Source organism: Cherax quadricarinatus, unplaced genomic scaffold (assembly GCF_038502225.1).
Source record: "Cherax quadricarinatus isolate ZL_2023a unplaced genomic scaffold, ASM3850222v1 Contig1237, whole genome shotgun sequence".
NCBI classification, from domain to species: Eukaryota; Metazoa; Arthropoda; class Malacostraca; order Decapoda; family Parastacidae; genus Cherax; species Cherax quadricarinatus.
The window spans coordinates 72,391-91,202 of record NW_027196263.1 but is presented as its reverse complement, the minus strand read 5'-3'; the positions used below and the strand labels follow the sequence as shown (position 1 = coordinate 91,202).

Genomic DNA, 18,812 nt, shown 5'->3' with positions numbered 1-18,812 from the left:
CGAAAGATCACATTCGTGTCTAAATGTGATTGATCACATTAATTGCAAAAATAAAGATATGTGAAAATGGTCTTCGTATTCATGTTCCTTTGGTCACGGTCCGAGCCGCGGGGGGCATCGACCCTCGTAACACCCTAAAGGTTGTTAGGTAAGACACATATGCAACAGTTAATGTTCACCCTAAAGGTATTGGTTGCTTGGTTAATCAGGTTTGAAGCCTATCTACACGAGGATCACTAATGCTTTATACACAGTGTATATAAACACAGTGTATATATATACAGTGTATATATGCACAGTGTATATATACACAGTGCATATACACAGTGATGTACACCTCTCGGTGTATATACCTCTCGATGTATATACACAGAAATAATCTACCCCTTAATATATACACATTAACATACACTACCTATATATACACTGCGATATATACTTCTTGGTGTATATACACTGAGAAATAAACACATCTCGGTATATATACATTAAGAAACACTTCCTATATATACACAGCTATATACCTCCAGGTATATTCTGCAAAATTTATACCAAAAAATGAAAATCACGCAAGGTTCCTGCTTTTCGGGGTTTAATAAGGAACCTTGTGAACCCAGAGCTTAATTAGAAAAGAACTTAAAGTACTGAGCCCGGCCCGTGACCTGACTGGCAAAGATCTCGCTTCACACGCTGAGCGTCTGGGTTCGATTCCCGGCAAGGATGAAAATATTAGACGCGTTTCCTTACACCTGCTGTCATGTTCACCTAGCAAGTAGGTACCTTGGTGTTAGTCGACTGGTGTGGGTCGCATCCTGGGGGACAAGAGTAAGAGCCCCAATGGAAATAAAACGATGATGTACTGGCTTTGTTGGGTTATCCTGGCTGGCTAACCCTCCGGGGTTAAAAACACAAATAATATCTTGTTTTGTCTTTATAATTAAACCAGAGAATAATATTAGAGTTACCCATAGAATTTACCGGTTTTCTTTTACAGAGAAACTAAAGAAAATAATATTTGATGGTAAACTAAAATATTTGTACACACGAGACAGGAGGCGTAGTAAGCTTTTATTTAGTTACAAATATACATAAATACAGATACATAAATTATCATACATAGCAGTATATGTGTAGATTACTCTCCAGGACAAGCAAAGAAAGTCAAAATGACTTATTTCTACTGGAGTCCTTGTGATAATTATCTTTAAACTTCAAAGTTAAACCAGGTAAGTAATTTAAGTGTGTGGAAAGAAGTGACAATAAAAGGAGATTTACCAGGGATAAGGTAAATTCAATTATATTTATTGATATTAAAGATGGGATCAAATTACATGTTAGATATACACAAAATCCTCTTCCTCAGTTTTTGTTGTTAGGTTAATAATATCCTTATTTACTACAAGTACTTGTACAAGGTATACAAGTACATGTACAAGGTATACAAGTACATGTACAAGGTATACAAGTACATGTACAAGGTATACAAGTACATGTACAAGGTATACAAGTACATGTACAAGGTATACAAGTACATGTACAAGGTATACAAGTACATGTACAAGGTATACAAGTACATGTACAAGGTATACAAGTACATGTACAAGGTATACAAGTACATGTACAAGGTATACAAGTACATGTACAAGGTATACAAGTACTTGTACAAGGTATACAAGTACATGTACAAGGCATACAAGTACATGTACAAGGTATACAAGTACATGTACAAGGCATACAAGTACATATACAAGGTATACAAGTACATGTACAAGGTATACAAGTACATGTACAAGGTATACAAGTACATGTACAAGGTATACAAGTACATGTACAAGGTATACAAGTACATGTACAAGGTATACAAGTACATGTACAAGGTATACAAGTACATGTAGAAATAAAGATACATGATTTTTTTTATTTTTTAACACATCGGCCGTTTCCCACTAAGGTACGGTGGCCCGAAAAAGAAAAACTTTCACCATCATTCACTCCATCACTGCCCTGCCTCAAACGCAGGCAGCAGCAGAGATCTGTTATTTTCTCACCTGCAGAGCCCACCAACGCTTCAGTGATGGCCTAATTGCAATCATAACTGCACTAACGTACGTAGAACCCAGCATGACCCAAGATAATTAACAGTGATACCTACAGCCTGGTTGATCAGGCTCTGATCCACCAGGAGGCCTGGTCACAGACCGGGCCGCGGGGGCGTTGACCCCCGGAACTCTCTCCAGGTAAACTCCAGGTAAACAAACCGAAAAAATTACCGAGTGAAGTGAAGACTGCCCCTCAATTATTATTATTATAATCAAGGGGGAAGCGCTAAACCCGGAGGATTATACAGCGCCTGGGGGGGGATGTGGAAGGCATTCAGGCTTAATTCGGGGAACTGGAGCACAGATCCAATTCCCTAAATCAAGAGCCCCTCACCAACATCAAGGAACCTTCCTTGAGGGGACTGCCCCTCAAACTCCAAGCACAACCCCGCTGCCAGACGACTACCTATTCCAAGCTCTTAACTATCTTAGTTTCTTCATCTAACCACAGCAACTCCTGTACTGCTATGATACCAACTACTAGAAGAAACAGCACTAAGAACAGCAAGGTAGCACCCAGAAATCGACTATTCCAAAAGAGGACCCAGCAGGACGCCGGTGCATCATCCACCTCCCTTACAACCCAGAGCGACGCATCAGCAACAACTAACATGGCTGACTCACCCACCAACCCAGGCGACTCCACAACAACACCAACTGTGACTGACTCCCTCTCTACCTCTACTACCTTCATAGGATTTAACCCAGCTGATATGCTCCCAGGTATGACTAATGATTCTGACACTCTAAAGCACTACATCACCACCCTAACGGCGGATAACTTGTATCTTCGTGCTGAAAATACGTCTCTCCGTACAACAATAACAAACCATGAATCAAAGTTGCATCGCATCGCATGCAACTACTCAAACCCACACTATTTGCAGATGACACTACATACGTCTACTCTCACCTGAGCCCAGTCATGCTAGCCAATACTGTAAATACCGAATTACAGAAAATATCAGCCTGTATGAGGACCAACAAACTTACTCTAAACATTGACAAAACCTACTACATTCAGTTTGATAATAGAGCTGCAGATGTGTCTCTTAACATAATGATAAATGGATCACCTATCACAAAACTCACAGAGGGAAAATTCTTAGGAATCCACCTTGATAATAGACTCAAATTTCAAACACATATACAACAAATTTCCAAAAAAATTTCCAAGGCCGTAGACATACTATGGAAGATACGGTACTATGTTCCACAGTCAGCCCTCCTGGCCCTATATCACTCACTTATTTACCCCTATCTCACCTATGGAATTTGTGCATGGGGCTCAACAACAATTAACCATCTCAGACCATTAATTACCCAACAAAAGGCTGCAGTTAGAATGATAACAAATTCTCACTACAGGCAGCACACTCCACCAATATTCAATACACTCAACCTACTCACCATACAAAACATCCATACTTATTATTGCACCTATTACATACATAGAACACTTAACTCTGACATAAACCCTCCCCTCAAACATCTCCTTACCAACCTCAACAGAACACACGACCATAACACAAGGCACAGATCACTCTTTGATGTTCCTCGTGTCCATCTCACACTATGCAAAAACTCAATGCACATAAAAGGCCCTAAAATCTGGAATTCATTACCTGTGAATATAAAAGAAACACTGTCTGTTTATAAATTCAAGTCTCTTCTCAAAAATCACTTACTCACCCACAACTAAATAAATACTGAATAATTGTATCTCATAAATTGTATCTCATAAATTGTATCTCATTATTGTATATCATAAATGTCTAACCTGTGACCCAATCAAACTTTATTTTTTAATTACATTACCTAACAGAATACTCCATTCTACAGATTACACAGCAACACAGTAAATGACCATATGACCTGTCTTTGTAATACTCATTTGTGCTAAACTGTTATCTGTTTACAATAATGTTTTTACCACTGAATATATCATTGCTTAGTTAATCTTAAGTTAATTTTAAGCTGCCCATAATGTTCTGCATACAAGGGGCTTTGGCATGCTGCACTGTAATGACTGTATTCCTTTGTACTTCACTGTATCATGTTCAAATTAATAAATAAATAAAGAGTGCAGACACTGTACTTCCCATCTCCAGGACTCGAGTCCGGTCTGCCGGTTTCCCAGAATACCTTCATAAAGGTTACTTTGCTCACACTCCAACAGCACGTCAAGTATTAAAAACCATTTGTCTCCATTCACTCCTATCAAATACGCTATCGCATGCCTGCTGGAAGTCCAAGCCCCTCACACACAAAACCTCCTTTACCCCCTCCCTCCAACCTTTCCTAGGCATACCCCTACCCCGCCTTCCTTCCACTACAGATTTATACACTCGAAGTCATTCTATTTTGTTCTATTCTCTCCACATGTCCGAACCACCTCAACAACTTCTGCTCAGCACCAGCTCAACAACCCCTCCTCAACCCCTCATCAACCCCTCCCCAGCACCACCTCAACAACCCCTCCTCAGCACCACCTCAACAGCTCCTCCTAAGCACCACCTCAACAGCCCCTCCTCAGCACCACCTCAACAGCCCCTCCTCAGCACCACCTCAACAGCCCCTCCTCAGCACCACCTCAACAGCCCCTCCTCAGCTCCTAATTTCCAAACTACGAATTCTCTGCATTATATTCACATCACACATTGCCCTCAGACAAGACATCTCCACTGTCTCCAGCCTCCACCACTGCCTCCAGCCTCCTCCTCCACTGCCTCCAGCCTCCTCCTTCACTGCCTCCAGCCTCCTCCTCCACTGCCTCCAGCCTCGTTCACTGCCTCCAGCCTCCTCCTCCACTGCCTCCAGCCTCCTCCTCCACTGCCTCCAGCCTCCTTCACTGCCTCCAGCCTCGTTCACTGCCTCCAGCCTTCTCCTTGTTACAACATTCATCACCCACGCTTCACACCCATATAAGAGCGCTGATACAACTATACTCTCATACATTCCCATCTTTGCTTCCATGGACGAAGTTCTTTGTCCCCTCAGACTCCTCAGAGCACCACTCACCTTTTTCCCCTCATCAATTCCATGATTCACCTCATCTTTCACAGACACATCTGCTACCACTTCCACTCCTAAATATCTGAATGCATTCACCTCCTCCATACTCTCTCCCTCCAATCTGATATCCAATATTTCATTTCCTATTTTTTTAAGTCATTGTTATTATAGAGAATAATTCTGACTTAGGGGAGTTGAAGAATGGAAGAACAGTGACAGAATTGAATAAGCTGGTTTCAACATAGCAAATTGATTATTCAGGCCTATAGCATCATAGAAGATGCCTATAACATAGAAGAGGCCTATAGCATCATATAAGAGGCCTATAGCATAACAGAAAAGCCTTATAGCATCATAGAAGAGGCCTATAACATAGAAGAGGCCTATTGCATAGAAGAGGCCTATAACAGAAGAGGCCTATAGCATCATGAATAAGACTTATAGCATCATAGAAAAAACATAACATCACAGAAGAGACCTATAGCATCATAGGCCTATGGCGTGGTGGATGAAGTGGACGGTATGGTGGTGGATGGTGGAGACCAGGAACATCCAGCAACTGGACATCCACCAAGTGGATTGCTGTGTTTCTCTACAGTATTGACCAGCATTTGTGACGGGTCCTCCAGGTAAGGCATCAGGTCATCACAGGTGTCTGAGAAGAGAGCTGAAGAAACCATGTTCTTAGTGTTATTGATTCTAAGAATATGGAAATATTCTTAGAAAAAAGCTGAGGGGACCATATTCTTAGTGTTATTGATTCTAAGAATATGGAAATATTCTTAGTGATATTTCTATATTCTTAGTGAAAAATAACACTAAGAATATTTCTATATTTGAATAGAGAGAATAAAAATATAGAAATATTCTTTCTAATGATTGGAAATCAACTTTGAAGTAACGCTTAATCATACGACATTATTTACCAAACGACTCACCTTTAACGAAGGTTACTGTCTGGCCAGCGACGTAGCGCCTGTAAGCATCGAACTCGTCAGGAGTAGCGTCTTCGTTATAGCCGCAGAAGTCCAGTACCTCAAGGACCTCCAGGTATGACGGGTCGAGGAAGTCCCCGTGGCCGAACTCAGTAGCATTGATGGACCATCTTTGCGTTGACGGGTCCAGAGCGTCGTAAAAGCGATCGTTACTGATGGCATCCGGGGCACACGGAAAGTCACCCACACCTGTGGGCACGTAGACGCTCAGATTTTCCCAACCTTTCGCACGTAGACGCTCAGATTTTCCCAACCTTTCGCACGTAGACGCTCAGATTTTCCCAACCTTTCGCCCCTTCAGTCGTAAATTGGACTAAGTTACTAAGATTACTGAGGATATCGGGAGCACACTGAAAGTACGCATTTGGAGACATGTATACCTGGAGAGGGTTTCGGAGGTCGAAACCCATTCTCAAATTTTGCCCAACGTTTCGCCCCTTCAGTCGTAAATTGGACTGAAGTCAAAGATTACTGAGGACATCTGGGACACACGGGAAGTTACACCTGAGGACACATATACACAGATGGTTTTCTCAGTTCAAAATTACCACTGACGAAACCACTCTGGGCGAAACGTTCCATTGTCTTAAGCTGTGTTTACTTATCCATTTCAACTTTTCTCATTCAGAGAAACAAGAGTACGGGTGGGGGATCGAACTCACGGCAAAGTGAGTCGTAAACTCTAGACCAGTGTATAAACCACTGGTTTAAACACCCGTATCGTGGTTTATTTGCAGTTCTGTAATTACGATTTTATGATTCATTCACACTTGTTGAAGAGAACAATGAACAGTGAACAGACCAGATGTTCTCGAGAACAGAAGGAAAAATTGAATTTAAGAATTTGTTGGGATTTTTAACCCCGGAGGGTTAGCCAGCCAGGATAACCCAGGGTAGGGAGTGTTAGCCAGCCAGGATAACCCAGGGTAGGTAGTGTTAGCCAGCCAGGATAACCCAGGGTAGGTAGTGTTAGCCAGCCAGGATAACCCAGGGTAGGTAGTGTTAGCCAGCCAGGATAACCCAGGGTAGGGAGTGTTAGCCAGTCAGGATAACCCAGGGTAGGGAGTGTTAGCCAGCCAGGATAACCCAGGGTAGGTAGTGTTAGCCAGCCAGGATAACCCAGGGTAGGTAGTGTTAGCCAGCCAGGATAACCCAGGGTAGGGAGTGTTAGCCAGCCAGGATAACCCAGGGTAGGTGGTGTTAGCCAGCCAGGATAACCCAGGGTAGGTAGTGTTAGCCAGCCAGGGTAACCCAGGGTAGGGAGTGTTAGCCAGCCAGGATAACCCAGGGTAGGGAGTGTTAGCCAGTCAGGATAACCCAGGGTAGGTAGTGTTAGCCAGCCAGGATAACCCAGGGTAGGGAGTGTTAGCCAGCCAGGATAACCCAGGGTAGGGAGTGTTAGCCAGCCAGGATAACCCAGGGTAGGGAGTGTTAGCCAGCCAGGATAACCCAGGGTAGGGAGTGTTAGCCAGCCAGGATAACCCAGGGTAGGGAGTGTTAGCCAGCCAGGACAACCCAGGGTAGGGAGTGTTAGCCAGCCAGGATAACCCAGGGTAGGTAGTGTTAGCCAGCCAGGATAACCCAGGGTAGGGAGTGTTAGCCAGCCAGGATAACCCAGGGTAGGGAGTGTTAGCCAGCCAGGATAACCCAGGGTAGGTAGTGTTAGCCAGCCAGGATAACCCAGGGTAGGGAGTGTTAGCCAGCCAGGATAACCCAGGGTAGGGAGTGTTAGCCAGCCAGGATAACCCAGGGTAGGGAGTGTTAGCCACCCAGGATAACCCAGGGTAGTGAGTGTTAGCCACCCAGGATAACCCAGGGTAGGTAGTGTTAGCCAGCCAGGATAACCCAGGGTAGGTATTGTTAGCCAGCCAGGATAACCCAGGGTAGGGAGTGTGAGCCACCCAGGATAACCCAGGGTAGGGAGTGTTAGCCACCCAGGATAACCCAGGGTAGGTAGTGTTAGCCACCCAGGATAACCCAGGGTAGGGAGTGTTAGCCAGCCAGGATAACCCAGGGTAGGGAGTGTTAGCCAGCCAGGATAACCCAGGGTAGGGAGTGTTAGCCAGCCAGGATAACCCAGGGTAGGGAGTATTAGCCAGCCAGGATAACCCAGGGTAGGGAGTGTTAGCCAGCCAGGATAACCCAGGGTAGGGAGTGTTAGCCAGCCAGGATAACCCAGGGTAGGTAGTGTTAGCCAGCCAGGATAACCCAGGGTAGGGAGTGTTAGCCAGCCAGGATAACCCAGGGTAGGTAGTGTTAGCCAGCCAGGATAACCCAGGGTAGGGAGTGTTATCCAGCCAGGATAACCCAGGGTAGGTAGTGTTAGCCAGCCAGGATAACCCAGGGTAGGGAGTGTTAGCCACCCAGGATAACCCAGGGTAGTGAGTGTTAGCCACCCAGGATAACCCAGGGTAGGTAGTGTTAGCCAGCCAGGATAACCCAGGGTAGGTAGTGTTAGCCAGCCAGGATAACCCAGGGTAGGGAGTGTTAGCCAGCCAGGATAACCCAGGGTAGGGAGTATTAGCCAGCCAGGATAACCCAGGGTAGGGAGTGTTAGCCAGCCAGGATAACCCAGGGTAGGGAGTGTTAGCCAGCCAGGATAACCCAGGGTAGGTAGTGTTAGCCAGCCAGGATAACCCAGGGTAGGGAGTGTTAGCCAGCCAGGATAACCCAGGGTAGGTAGTGTTAGCCAGCCAGGATAACCCAGGGTAGGGAGTGTTATCCAGCCAGGATAACCCAGGGTAGGTAGTGTTAGCCAGCCAGGATAACCCAGGGTAGGGAGTGTTAGCCACCCAGGATAACCCAGGGTAGTGAGTGTTAGCCACCCAGGATAACCCAGGGTAGGTAGTGTTAGCCAGCCAGGATAACCCAGGGTAGGTAGTGTTAGCCAGCCAGGATAACCCAGGGTAGGTAGTGTTAGCCACCCAGGATAACCCAGGGTAGGGAGTGTTAGCCACCCAGGATAACCCAGGGTAGGGAGTGTTAGCCACCCAGGATAACCCAGGGTAGGGAGTGTTAACCAGCCAGGATAACCCAGGGTAGGTAGTGTTAGCCACCCAGGATAACCCAGGGTAGGGAGTGTTAACCAGCCAGGATAACCCAGGGTAGGGAGTGTTAGCCACCCAGGATAACCCAGGGTAGGGAGTGTTAGCCAGCCAGGATAACCCAGGGTAGGTAGTGTTAGCCAGCCAGGATAACCCAGGGTAGGGAGTGTTAGCCACCCAGGATAACCCAGGGTAGGGAGTGTTAGCCAGCCAGGATAACCCAGGGTAGGTAGTGTTAGCCAGCCAGGATAACCCAGGGTAGGTAGTGTTAGCCAGCCAGGATAACCCAGGGTAGGGAGTGTTAGCCAGCCAGGATTGCAACACGTAAGGCCTAGAGCTATCATTCTATTGTCTCCGTGGTTGTTTTGCTTATATATATATATATATATATATATATATATATATATATATATATATATATATATATATATATATATATATATATATATATATATATATATATATATATATATATATATATATATATATACAAAGAAAGATCGCAGTCAGCAGGATTCGAAACTGCAACTGGGGACAGTCAAGATTCTCAGGCAGCGCTCTAGTCCACTCGGCCCTCTTGTGTCTGCTTGGAGTATTGATATAAAACTCACTTGAGAGGTCAGAACATAAAGGAGGTGATTGCAATAGCTTAGATCCATGCTTGAGGCTGACGTGCCCAGGCTGGGTAAGAATCATGGCTTGTGAACCAGACTGCTCAGTCTATGTGGCATTTGTGTGGCCGAGTGGACTAGAGCGCTGCCTGGGAATCTTGATCGTCCCAGTAGTAGTTTCGAATCCTGCTGACTGTGATCTCTCTTTGTATATACCCGTTTGTTTCTGCATGGTACATTGATTATATACACACACACACACCAGCCACAGTGTTGTACACAGGTAGCAAACAAGCTCTTATGACAACATTTCGATCTAAACAGAGCAAAACGTCACAACACCTAAGTACTGACCAGGTGTGTGAGTTTCTAAGACAGTCACATGTGGGTGCTATCTACCACTGTCACAGTGTATATCTCACCTGAAACATCGTCCAGACCAGCAGCCAGGTGTAGTGTGGGAGTCAGGTAGTTGAGGGTGTGGCCAGGTGTGATGCAGTAGGTGAAGAGTCCGTCTACTGGACTCATGAACACCTGTCCTTTGACCTTGCCACAGGTGTTTTTCAGGTACGACACCAAGACATGGGATCCTGCAGAGTGTCCGCCAACTGTGTGAAGAAACGTTTTGCGATGTTTCGATTGGTGCACATTACTTTAATATTACTTAATCTAACCTGCTATAATATTATCTAATCTAACCTATAATATTACCTAATCTAACCTATATTACCTAATCTATCCTATAATATTACCTAATCTGACCTATATTACCTAATCCAACCTACAATATTATCTAATCTAACCTATAATATTACCTAATCTAACCTATATTACCTAATCTATCCTATAATATTACCTAATCTGACCTATATTACCTAATCCAACCTACAATATTATCTAATCTAACCTATAATATTACCTAATCTAACCTATATTACCTAATCTATCCTATAATATTACCTAATCTGACCTATATTACCTAATCCAACCTATAATATTACCTAATCTAACCTATATTACCTAATCCAACCTATAATATTACCTAATCTGACCTATAATATTACCTAATCTGACCTATATTACCTAATCCAACCTATAATATTACCTAATCTAACCTACCCTAAAGTTGATTAACTATTAATTGAACTTCCCTAATCTACCCTAAACTTACCTATCCTACCCTAACATTACCCGGCTTAAAATTGCCTAGCCTCCCCAATCCTACCCTAACCAATCCTACCCTTGAAGTACCATTATCTAATCTTGCCCATGGAAACTTAGCCTAGCCTAACAAAATATAAAGTTTATTCTGTCTTAACTTAGATATATATCTTACTTTCTCAGCCCTACCCATGGGTAACCTAGCCTATCCTAGCCTAACCTACCCATGGGTAACCTAGCCTATCCTAGCCTAACCTACCCATGGGTAACCTAGCCTATCCTAGCCTAACCTACTCATGGGTAACCTAGCCTATCCTAGCCTAACCTACCCATGGGTAACCTAGCCTATCCTAGCCTAACCTACCCATGGGTAACCTAGCCTATCCTAGCCTAACCTACTCATGGGTAACCTAGCCTATCCTAGCCTAACCTACCCATGGGTAACCTAGCCTATCCTAGCCTAACCTACCCATGGGTAACCTAGCCTATCCTAGCCTAACCTAACCATGGATAACCTAACCTAACCTATCCATGGGTAACCTAACCTAGTCTAACCTAACCTACCCATGGGTAACCTAGCCTAACCTAACCTATCCATGGGTAACCTAACCTAACCTAGCCTAACCTAATCTACCCATGGGTAACCTAACCTAACCTAGTCTAACCTAACCTACCCATGGGTAACCTAACCTATCCAAGCCTAACCTAACCATGGGTAACCTAACCTAACCTACTCTAACCTAACCTATCCATGGGTAACCTAGCCTAACCATGGGTAACCTAACCTACCCTAACCTAACCTATCCATGGGTAACGTAGCCTAACCTAAGCATGGCTAACCTAACGTAGCCTAACGCAGCAATACCCTAACCCAACTTAGCTAAAGCTCCCGCTTCACACACGGAGGCCCGGGTTCGATTCCCGGCGGGTAGAAACATTTCGACACGTTTCCTTACACCTGTTGTCCTGTTCACCTAGCAGCAAATAGGTACCTGGGTGTTAGTTGACTGGTGTGGGTGGCATCCTGGGGGACAAGATTAAGGACCACAATGGAAATAAGTTAGACAGTCCTCGATGACGCACTGACTTTCTTGGGTTATCCTGGGTGGCTAACCCTCCGGGGTTAAAAATCCGAACGAAATCTTATCTTATCTTATCTTACCCTAACCCAACTTAGCTATAAAGTAACCAAGCTCTCTCTCCCTCTCTAACTCCCTCCCTCTCTCTCCCTCTCTCCCTCCCCTCTCTCTCTCTCTCTCTGGTCTCACCTACAAGATTCTCTAAGTCAAGATGTACGGTGTCATTGATGCCGCTGTTATGCAGCCTCTGCTCCAGATGCGCATCTGCCCACTCCAAGACAGATATCATCAGAGGTACCTTATCCTCGGGGTCTATAGGCGCTGCTATCTTCCACAGAACCACTACCGCTATCCCATGTGACGCTATGTGCTCCATAGTCTGCAGAAACAGTGTTCGTGAATATTATTATTATTATTATAATAAAAAAAGAGGCGCTAAACCACAAGGGCTATACAGCGCTGCAGGGTAGGGAAGGAAGCAAGGGTATCGGGCGGCAGAAGGGGGGAGGGATGATTAGTAGGTTACAGAAAACAGCGGGGCAGGGGATACTGCAGGGGAAGAGGGTAGCAAGAGATTGAGGTAGAAAGGGCTGAAGGCATCATCAGAGTTTGTGGAGTAAGTCAGTTGTTAAAAGATCAGTGAGAGAGTCCGAATGAAAGGTGGGTCCATCAGCGAGAAGGCAAGGTAAAGAGAGAGTAGTAGAGCTAGTACTAGCAGTAACAGTAGTAGTACTAGCAGTAACAGTAGTAGTACTAGCAGTAACAGTGGTAGTACTAGCAGTAACAGTGGTAGTACTAGCAGTAACAGTGGTAGTACTAGCAGTAACAGTAGTAGTACTAGCAGTAACAGTAGTAGTACTAGCAGTAACAGTAGTAGTACTAGCAGTAACAGTAGTAGTACTAGCAGTAACAGTAGTAGTACTAGCAGTAACAGTGGTAGTACTAGCAGTAACAGTGGTAGTACTAGCAGTAACAGTGGTAGTACTAGCAGTAACAGTAGTAGTACTAGCAGTAACAGTAGTAGTACTAGCAGTAACAGTAGTAGTACTAGCAGTAACAGTAGTAGTACTAGCAGTAACAGTAGTAGTACTAGCAGTAACAGTGGTAGTACTAGCAGTAACAGTAGTAGTACTAGCAGTAACAGTGGTAGTACTAGCAGTAACAGTGGTAGTACTAGCAGTAACAGTGGTAGTACTAGCAGTAACAGTAGTAGTACTAGCAATGACAGTAGTAGTACAGCAGTAACAGTGGTAGTACAGCAGTAACAGTAGTAGTACAATTGTTAAGCAACATAGCAATTCAGCAGTAACAGCGGCATCTAGCAGCAACAGCAGCACCAGCAGCAACAGCGGTGGTGCACCAGCAGCAACAGCGGCAAATTAGCAGCACAGTGGCAGTGAATTGAATGGTGCAACAGCGGGTAGCACCAGCAGCAACAGCAGTAGCACTAGCAGCAACAGCAGTAGCAATTAGTTGGTGCAACACAGCAGGCAGTAGTACCCAGCAGCAACAGTGGCAGCACCAGCAGCAACAGGCAGTACTCAGCAGCAAATGCAGCAGCACTAGCAGCAACAGTGCAGTACCAGCAGCAACAGTGGTAGCAATTAGCAGCACAGTGGCAGCACCAGCAGCAACAGCAGCAGTACCGCAGCAGCACCAGCAGCAACAGCAGCACCAGCAGCAACAGCAGCAGTACCGCAGCAGCACCAGCAGTACCGCAGCAACAGCAGCAGTACCGCAGCAACAGCAGCAGTACCGCAGCAACAGCAGCAGTACCGCAGCAACAGCAGCAGTACCGCAGCAACAGCAGCAGTACCGCAGCAACAGCAGCAGCACCACAGCAACAGGCAGTACCAGCAGCAACAGTGGTAGCAATTAGCAGCAACACAGTGGTAGCAATGTTATAACAGTGGTAGCACTAGAGCAACAAAGTGGTAGCACTAGTGGGCAAATATGGTATACTAGCAGCACAGTGGTAGCAATTAGCAGTAACAGGTAGTAATTAGCAGTAACAGTGGTAGCAATTGTTATAACAGTGGTATACTTAGCAGTAACAGTGGTAGTACTAGCAGTAACAGTAGTAGTACTAGCAGTAACAGTAGTAGTACTAGCAGTAACAGTAGTAGTACTAGCAGTAACAGTGGTAGTACTAGCAGTAACAGTGGTAGTACTAGCAGTAACAGTGGTAGTACTAGCAGTAACAGTGGTAGTACTAGCAGTAACAGTGGTAGTACTAGCAGTAACAGTGGTAGTACTAGCAGTAACAGTGGTAGTACTAGCAGTAACAGTAGTAGTACTAGCAGTAACAGTAGTAGTACTAGCAGTAACAGTAGTAGTACTAGCAGTAACAGTAGTAGTACTAGCAGTAACAGTGGTAGTACTAGCAGTAACAGTAGTAGTACTAGCAGTAACAGTAGTAGTACTAGCAGTAACAGTGGTAGTACTAGCAGTAACAGTAGTAGTACTAGCAGTAACAGTAGTAGTACTAGCAGTAACAGTAGTAGTACTAGCAGTAACAGTAGTAGTACTAGCAGTAACAGTAGTAGTACTAGCAGTAACAGTAGTAGTACTAGCAGTAACAGTGGTAGTACTAGCAGTAACAGTGGTAGTACTAGCAGTAACAGTAGTAGTACTAGCAGTAACAGTAGTAGTACTAGCAGTAACAGTAGTAGTACTATCAGTAACAGTAGTAGTACTAGCAGTAACAGTAGTAGTACTAGCAGTAACAGTAGTAGTACTAGCAGTAACAGTAGTAGTACTAGCAGTAACAGTAGAGTACTAGCAGTAACAGTAGTAGTACTAGCAGTAACAGTAGTAGTACTAGCAGTAACAGTAGTAGTACTATCAGTAACAGTAGTAGTACTAGCAGTAACAGTAGTAGTACTAGCAGTAACAGTAGTAGTACTAGCAGTAATAGAGGTAGTATTAGCAGTAACAGTGGTAATACTAACAGTAATAGTGGTAGTACTAGCAGTAACAGTAGTAGTACTAGCAGTAACTGTAGTAGCACTAGCAGTAACAGTAGTAGTACCAGCAGTAATAGAGGTAGTATTAGCAGTAACAGTAGTAATACTAACAGTAATAGTGGTAGTACTAGCAGTAACAGCAGTAGTACTAGCAGTAACAGTAGTAGTACTAGCAGTAATAGAGGTAGTATTAGCAGTAACAGTAGTAGTACTAGCAGTAACAGTAGTAGTACCAGCAGTAATATAGGTAGTATTAGCAGTAACAGTGGTAATACTAACAGTAATAGTGGTAGTACTAGCAGTAATAGCAGTAGTACTAGCAGTAACAGTAGTAGTACTAGCAGTAATAGAGGTAGTATTAGCAGTAACAGTGGTAATACTAACAGTAATAGTGGTAGTACTAGCAGTAACAGTAGTAGTACTAGCAGTAACAGTAGTAGTACTAGCAGTAATAGAGGTAGTATTAGCAGTAACAGTAGTAGTACTAGCAGTAACAGTAGTAGTACTAGCAGTAATAGAGGTAGTATTAGCAGTAACAGTGGTAATACTAACAGTAATAGTGGTAGTACTAGCAGTAACAGTAGTAGTACTAGCAGTAAAAGTGGTAGTACTAGCAGTAACAGTAGTAGTACTAGCAGTAAAAGTGGTAGTACTAGCAGTAACAGTAGTATTACTAGCAGTAACAGTAGTATTACTAGAAGTAACAATAGTAGTACTAGCAGTAACAGTGGTAGTAGTAGCAGTAATAGTGGTAGTACTAGCAATAATACTGGTGTTGCACATGTGTCTTATTCATCAATAAAGACACCCAGGTGTTGCACATGTGTCTTATTCATCAATAAAGACACCCAGGTGTTGTACATGTGTCTTATTCATCAATAAAGACACCCAGGTGTTGTACATGTGTCTTATTCATCAATAAAGACACCCAGGTGTTGTACATGTGTCTTATTCATCAATAAAGACACCCAGGTGTTGTACATGTGTCTTATTCATCAATAAAGACACCCAGGTGTTGTACATGTGTCTTATTCATCAATAAAGACACCCAGGTGTTGTATATGTGTCTTATTCATCAATAAAGGCACCCAGGTGTTGTACATGTGTCTTATTCATCAATAAAGACACCCAGGTGTTGTACATGTGTCTTATTCATCAATAAAGACACCCAGGTGTTGTACATGTGTCTTATTCATCAATAAAGACACCCAGGTGTTGTACATGTGTCTTATTCATCAATAAAGACACCCAGGTGTTGTACATGTGTCTTATTCATCAATAAAGACACCCAGGTGTTGTACATGTGTCTTATTCATCAATAAAGACACCCAGGTGTTGTACATGTGTCTTATTCATCAATAAAGACACCCAGGTGTTGTACATGTGTCTTATTCATCAATAAAGACACCCAGGTGTTGTACATGTGTCTTATTCATCAATAAAGACACCCAGGTGTTGTACATGTGTCTTATTCATCAATAAAGACACCCAGGTGTTGTACATGTGTCTTATTCATCAATAAAGACACCCAGGTGTTGTACATGTGTCTTATTCATCAATAAAGACACCCAGGTGTTGTACATGTGTCTTATTCATCAATAAAGACACCCAGGTGTTGTACATGTGTCTTATTCATCAATAAAGACACCCAGGTGTTGTACATGTGTCTTATTCATCAATAAAGACACCCAGGTGTTGTACATGTGTCTTATTCATCAATAAAGTCACCCAGATGTTGTACATGTGTCTTATTCATCAATAAAGTCACCCAGGTGTTGTACATGTGTCTTATTCATCAATAAAGACACACAGGTGTTGAACATGTGTCTTAATCATCAATTCACCAAAGCACGACACCTTCAGTACCCCAAGGCTATTTCACCAGCCTTTTCTATGCCTCTGTATATGCCTACCTGTGCTTAGGCCTCACCTGTGCATAGGCCTCTCCTGGGATAGAGCCACCGAAACCATCCAGAAAGTAGAAGACCCGATAGGTGCCTGCGTCCGTAGGCAACCATACATCCAGGTTCTCATCAAGGCCTATGGTGAGAAGAGAGCCTATCTGAACCCTAGCGGTGCTGAGGCTTCCACGCTCGTAGGGTTGGAAGGCTTCCTGCCCCTGGCATCCACAAGCAACCACCAGCACGACAAGTACGTCAATCTGACCATGGAATTAGTAAATACAAATATATATGAATAAATAATAATAATACACGTGTCTTATTCATCAATAAAGACACACACACACACACACACACACACACACACACACACACACACACACACAAGTGCAAAGGTTTGCAACAAGACTAGTCCCAGAGCTACGGGGATTGTCCTATGAAGAAAGGTTGAGGGAAATCGGCCTGACGACACTGGAGGACAGGAGGGTCAGGGGAGACATGATAACGACGTATAAAATACTGCGCGGAATAGACAAGGTGGACAAAGACGGGATGTTCCAGAGATGTGACACAGACACAAGAGGTCACAATTGGAAGTTGAAGACTCAAATGAATCAAAGGGATGTTAGGAAGTATTTCTTCAGTCATAGAGTAGTCAGGCCATGGAATAGCCTAGAAAGTGACGTAGTGGAGGCGGGAACCATACATAGTTTTAAGGCGAGGTATGATAAAGCTCATGGGGCAGGGAGAGAGAGGACCTAGTAGCAATCAGCGAAGAGGCGGGGCCAGGAGCTGTGACTCGACCCCTGCAACCACAAATAGGTGAGTACACACACACGCACACATATATACATATATATATATATATATATATATACATATATATATATATATATATATATATATATATATATATATATATATATATATATATATATAGATATATATATATATATATATATATATGGGCGAAACGTTTCCAAATTCTTACTCGTGTGTCTCTTTCAACTTGACGGTATTACAGAATCACTATATTTATATAGGTGAAGTTATCAAGTTAGATAAGGACATGAGGAATTAACACTGCAGAAGGCCTACTGGCCCATGCTAGGTAGGAATATCTAAGACATTCCACGAAGGATACTTAAAAATATTTCTTCAGGGATTCCTAAAATCTTCCTTCAGGGATACCTAAATTCTTCCTTTAGGGATACCTAAATTACTTCAGGTACACCTAAATTTATCAAGGGATGTCTAAATTCTTCATCCAGGGATACCTAAATTCCATCAGGGATACCTAAATTCATGAAGGGATATACAAATTCTACATCCAGGGATACCAAATTACCCACACCTTACCAGACTCATGGTAGAGGTACCAGGTAGTGTTGATATTGTCAGCGATACTGGCTATCCTAACTGTGGTCCCTCTGTTATATAGCTGTGGCCATGGCCCATGCCCACTCTGTCCATGGGACATGCCCACTGTAGCCATGGGACATGCCCACTGTAGCCATGGGACATGCCCACTGTAGCCATGGGACATGCCCACTGTAGCCATGGGGCATACCCACTGTAGCCATGGGCCATGCCCACTCTGTCCATGGGACATGCCCACTGTAGCCATGGAACATGCCCACTGTAGCCATGGGACATGCCCACTGTAGCCATGGGACATGCCCACTGTAGCCATGGGGCATGCCCACTGTAGCCATGGGACATGCCCACTGTAGCCATGGGACATGCCCACTGTAGCCATGGGACATGCCCACTGTAGCCATGGGACATGCCCACTGTAGCCATGGGACATGCCCACTGTGGCCATGGGACATGCCCACTGTGGCCATGGGACATGCCCTCTGTAGCCATGGGACATGCCCTCTGTAGCCATGGGACATGCCCTCTGTAGCCATGGGACATGCCCACTGTAGCCATGGGACA

The 18,812-nt window shown here is 44.0% G+C and overlaps 1 protein-coding gene across 2 annotated transcripts; it reads right to left on the bottom strand.

The window, feature by feature from the left end:
• Window positions 1–4,906: 4,906 nt before the first annotated feature.
• Window positions 4,907–18,276, bottom strand: LOC128704775 (uncharacterized). 2 transcript variants are annotated; one of them, XR_011391307.1, is made up of 7 exons: window positions 18,231–18,276; window positions 16,901–17,131; window positions 12,194–12,383; window positions 10,187–10,372; window positions 6,053–6,298; window positions 5,532–5,781; window positions 4,907–5,497 (listed from the first exon to the last, which is right to left on the bottom strand). XR_011391307.1 is itself a non-coding variant. In XM_053799919.2 (6 exons), the coding sequence occupies exons 1-6, from the start codon at window positions 18,237–18,239 to the stop codon at window positions 5,609–5,611; spliced, it is 1,035 nt and encodes a 344-aa protein (XP_053655894.2). In that variant the 5' UTR covers window positions 18,240–18,276; the 3' UTR covers window positions 4,907–5,608. The 2 variants fall into 2 exon arrangements, 1 of the variants encoding a protein (XP_053655894.2); XM_053799919.2 differs by having other exon boundaries at window positions 4,907–5,781.
• Between the last annotated feature and the right edge of the window lie 536 nt (window positions 18,277–18,812).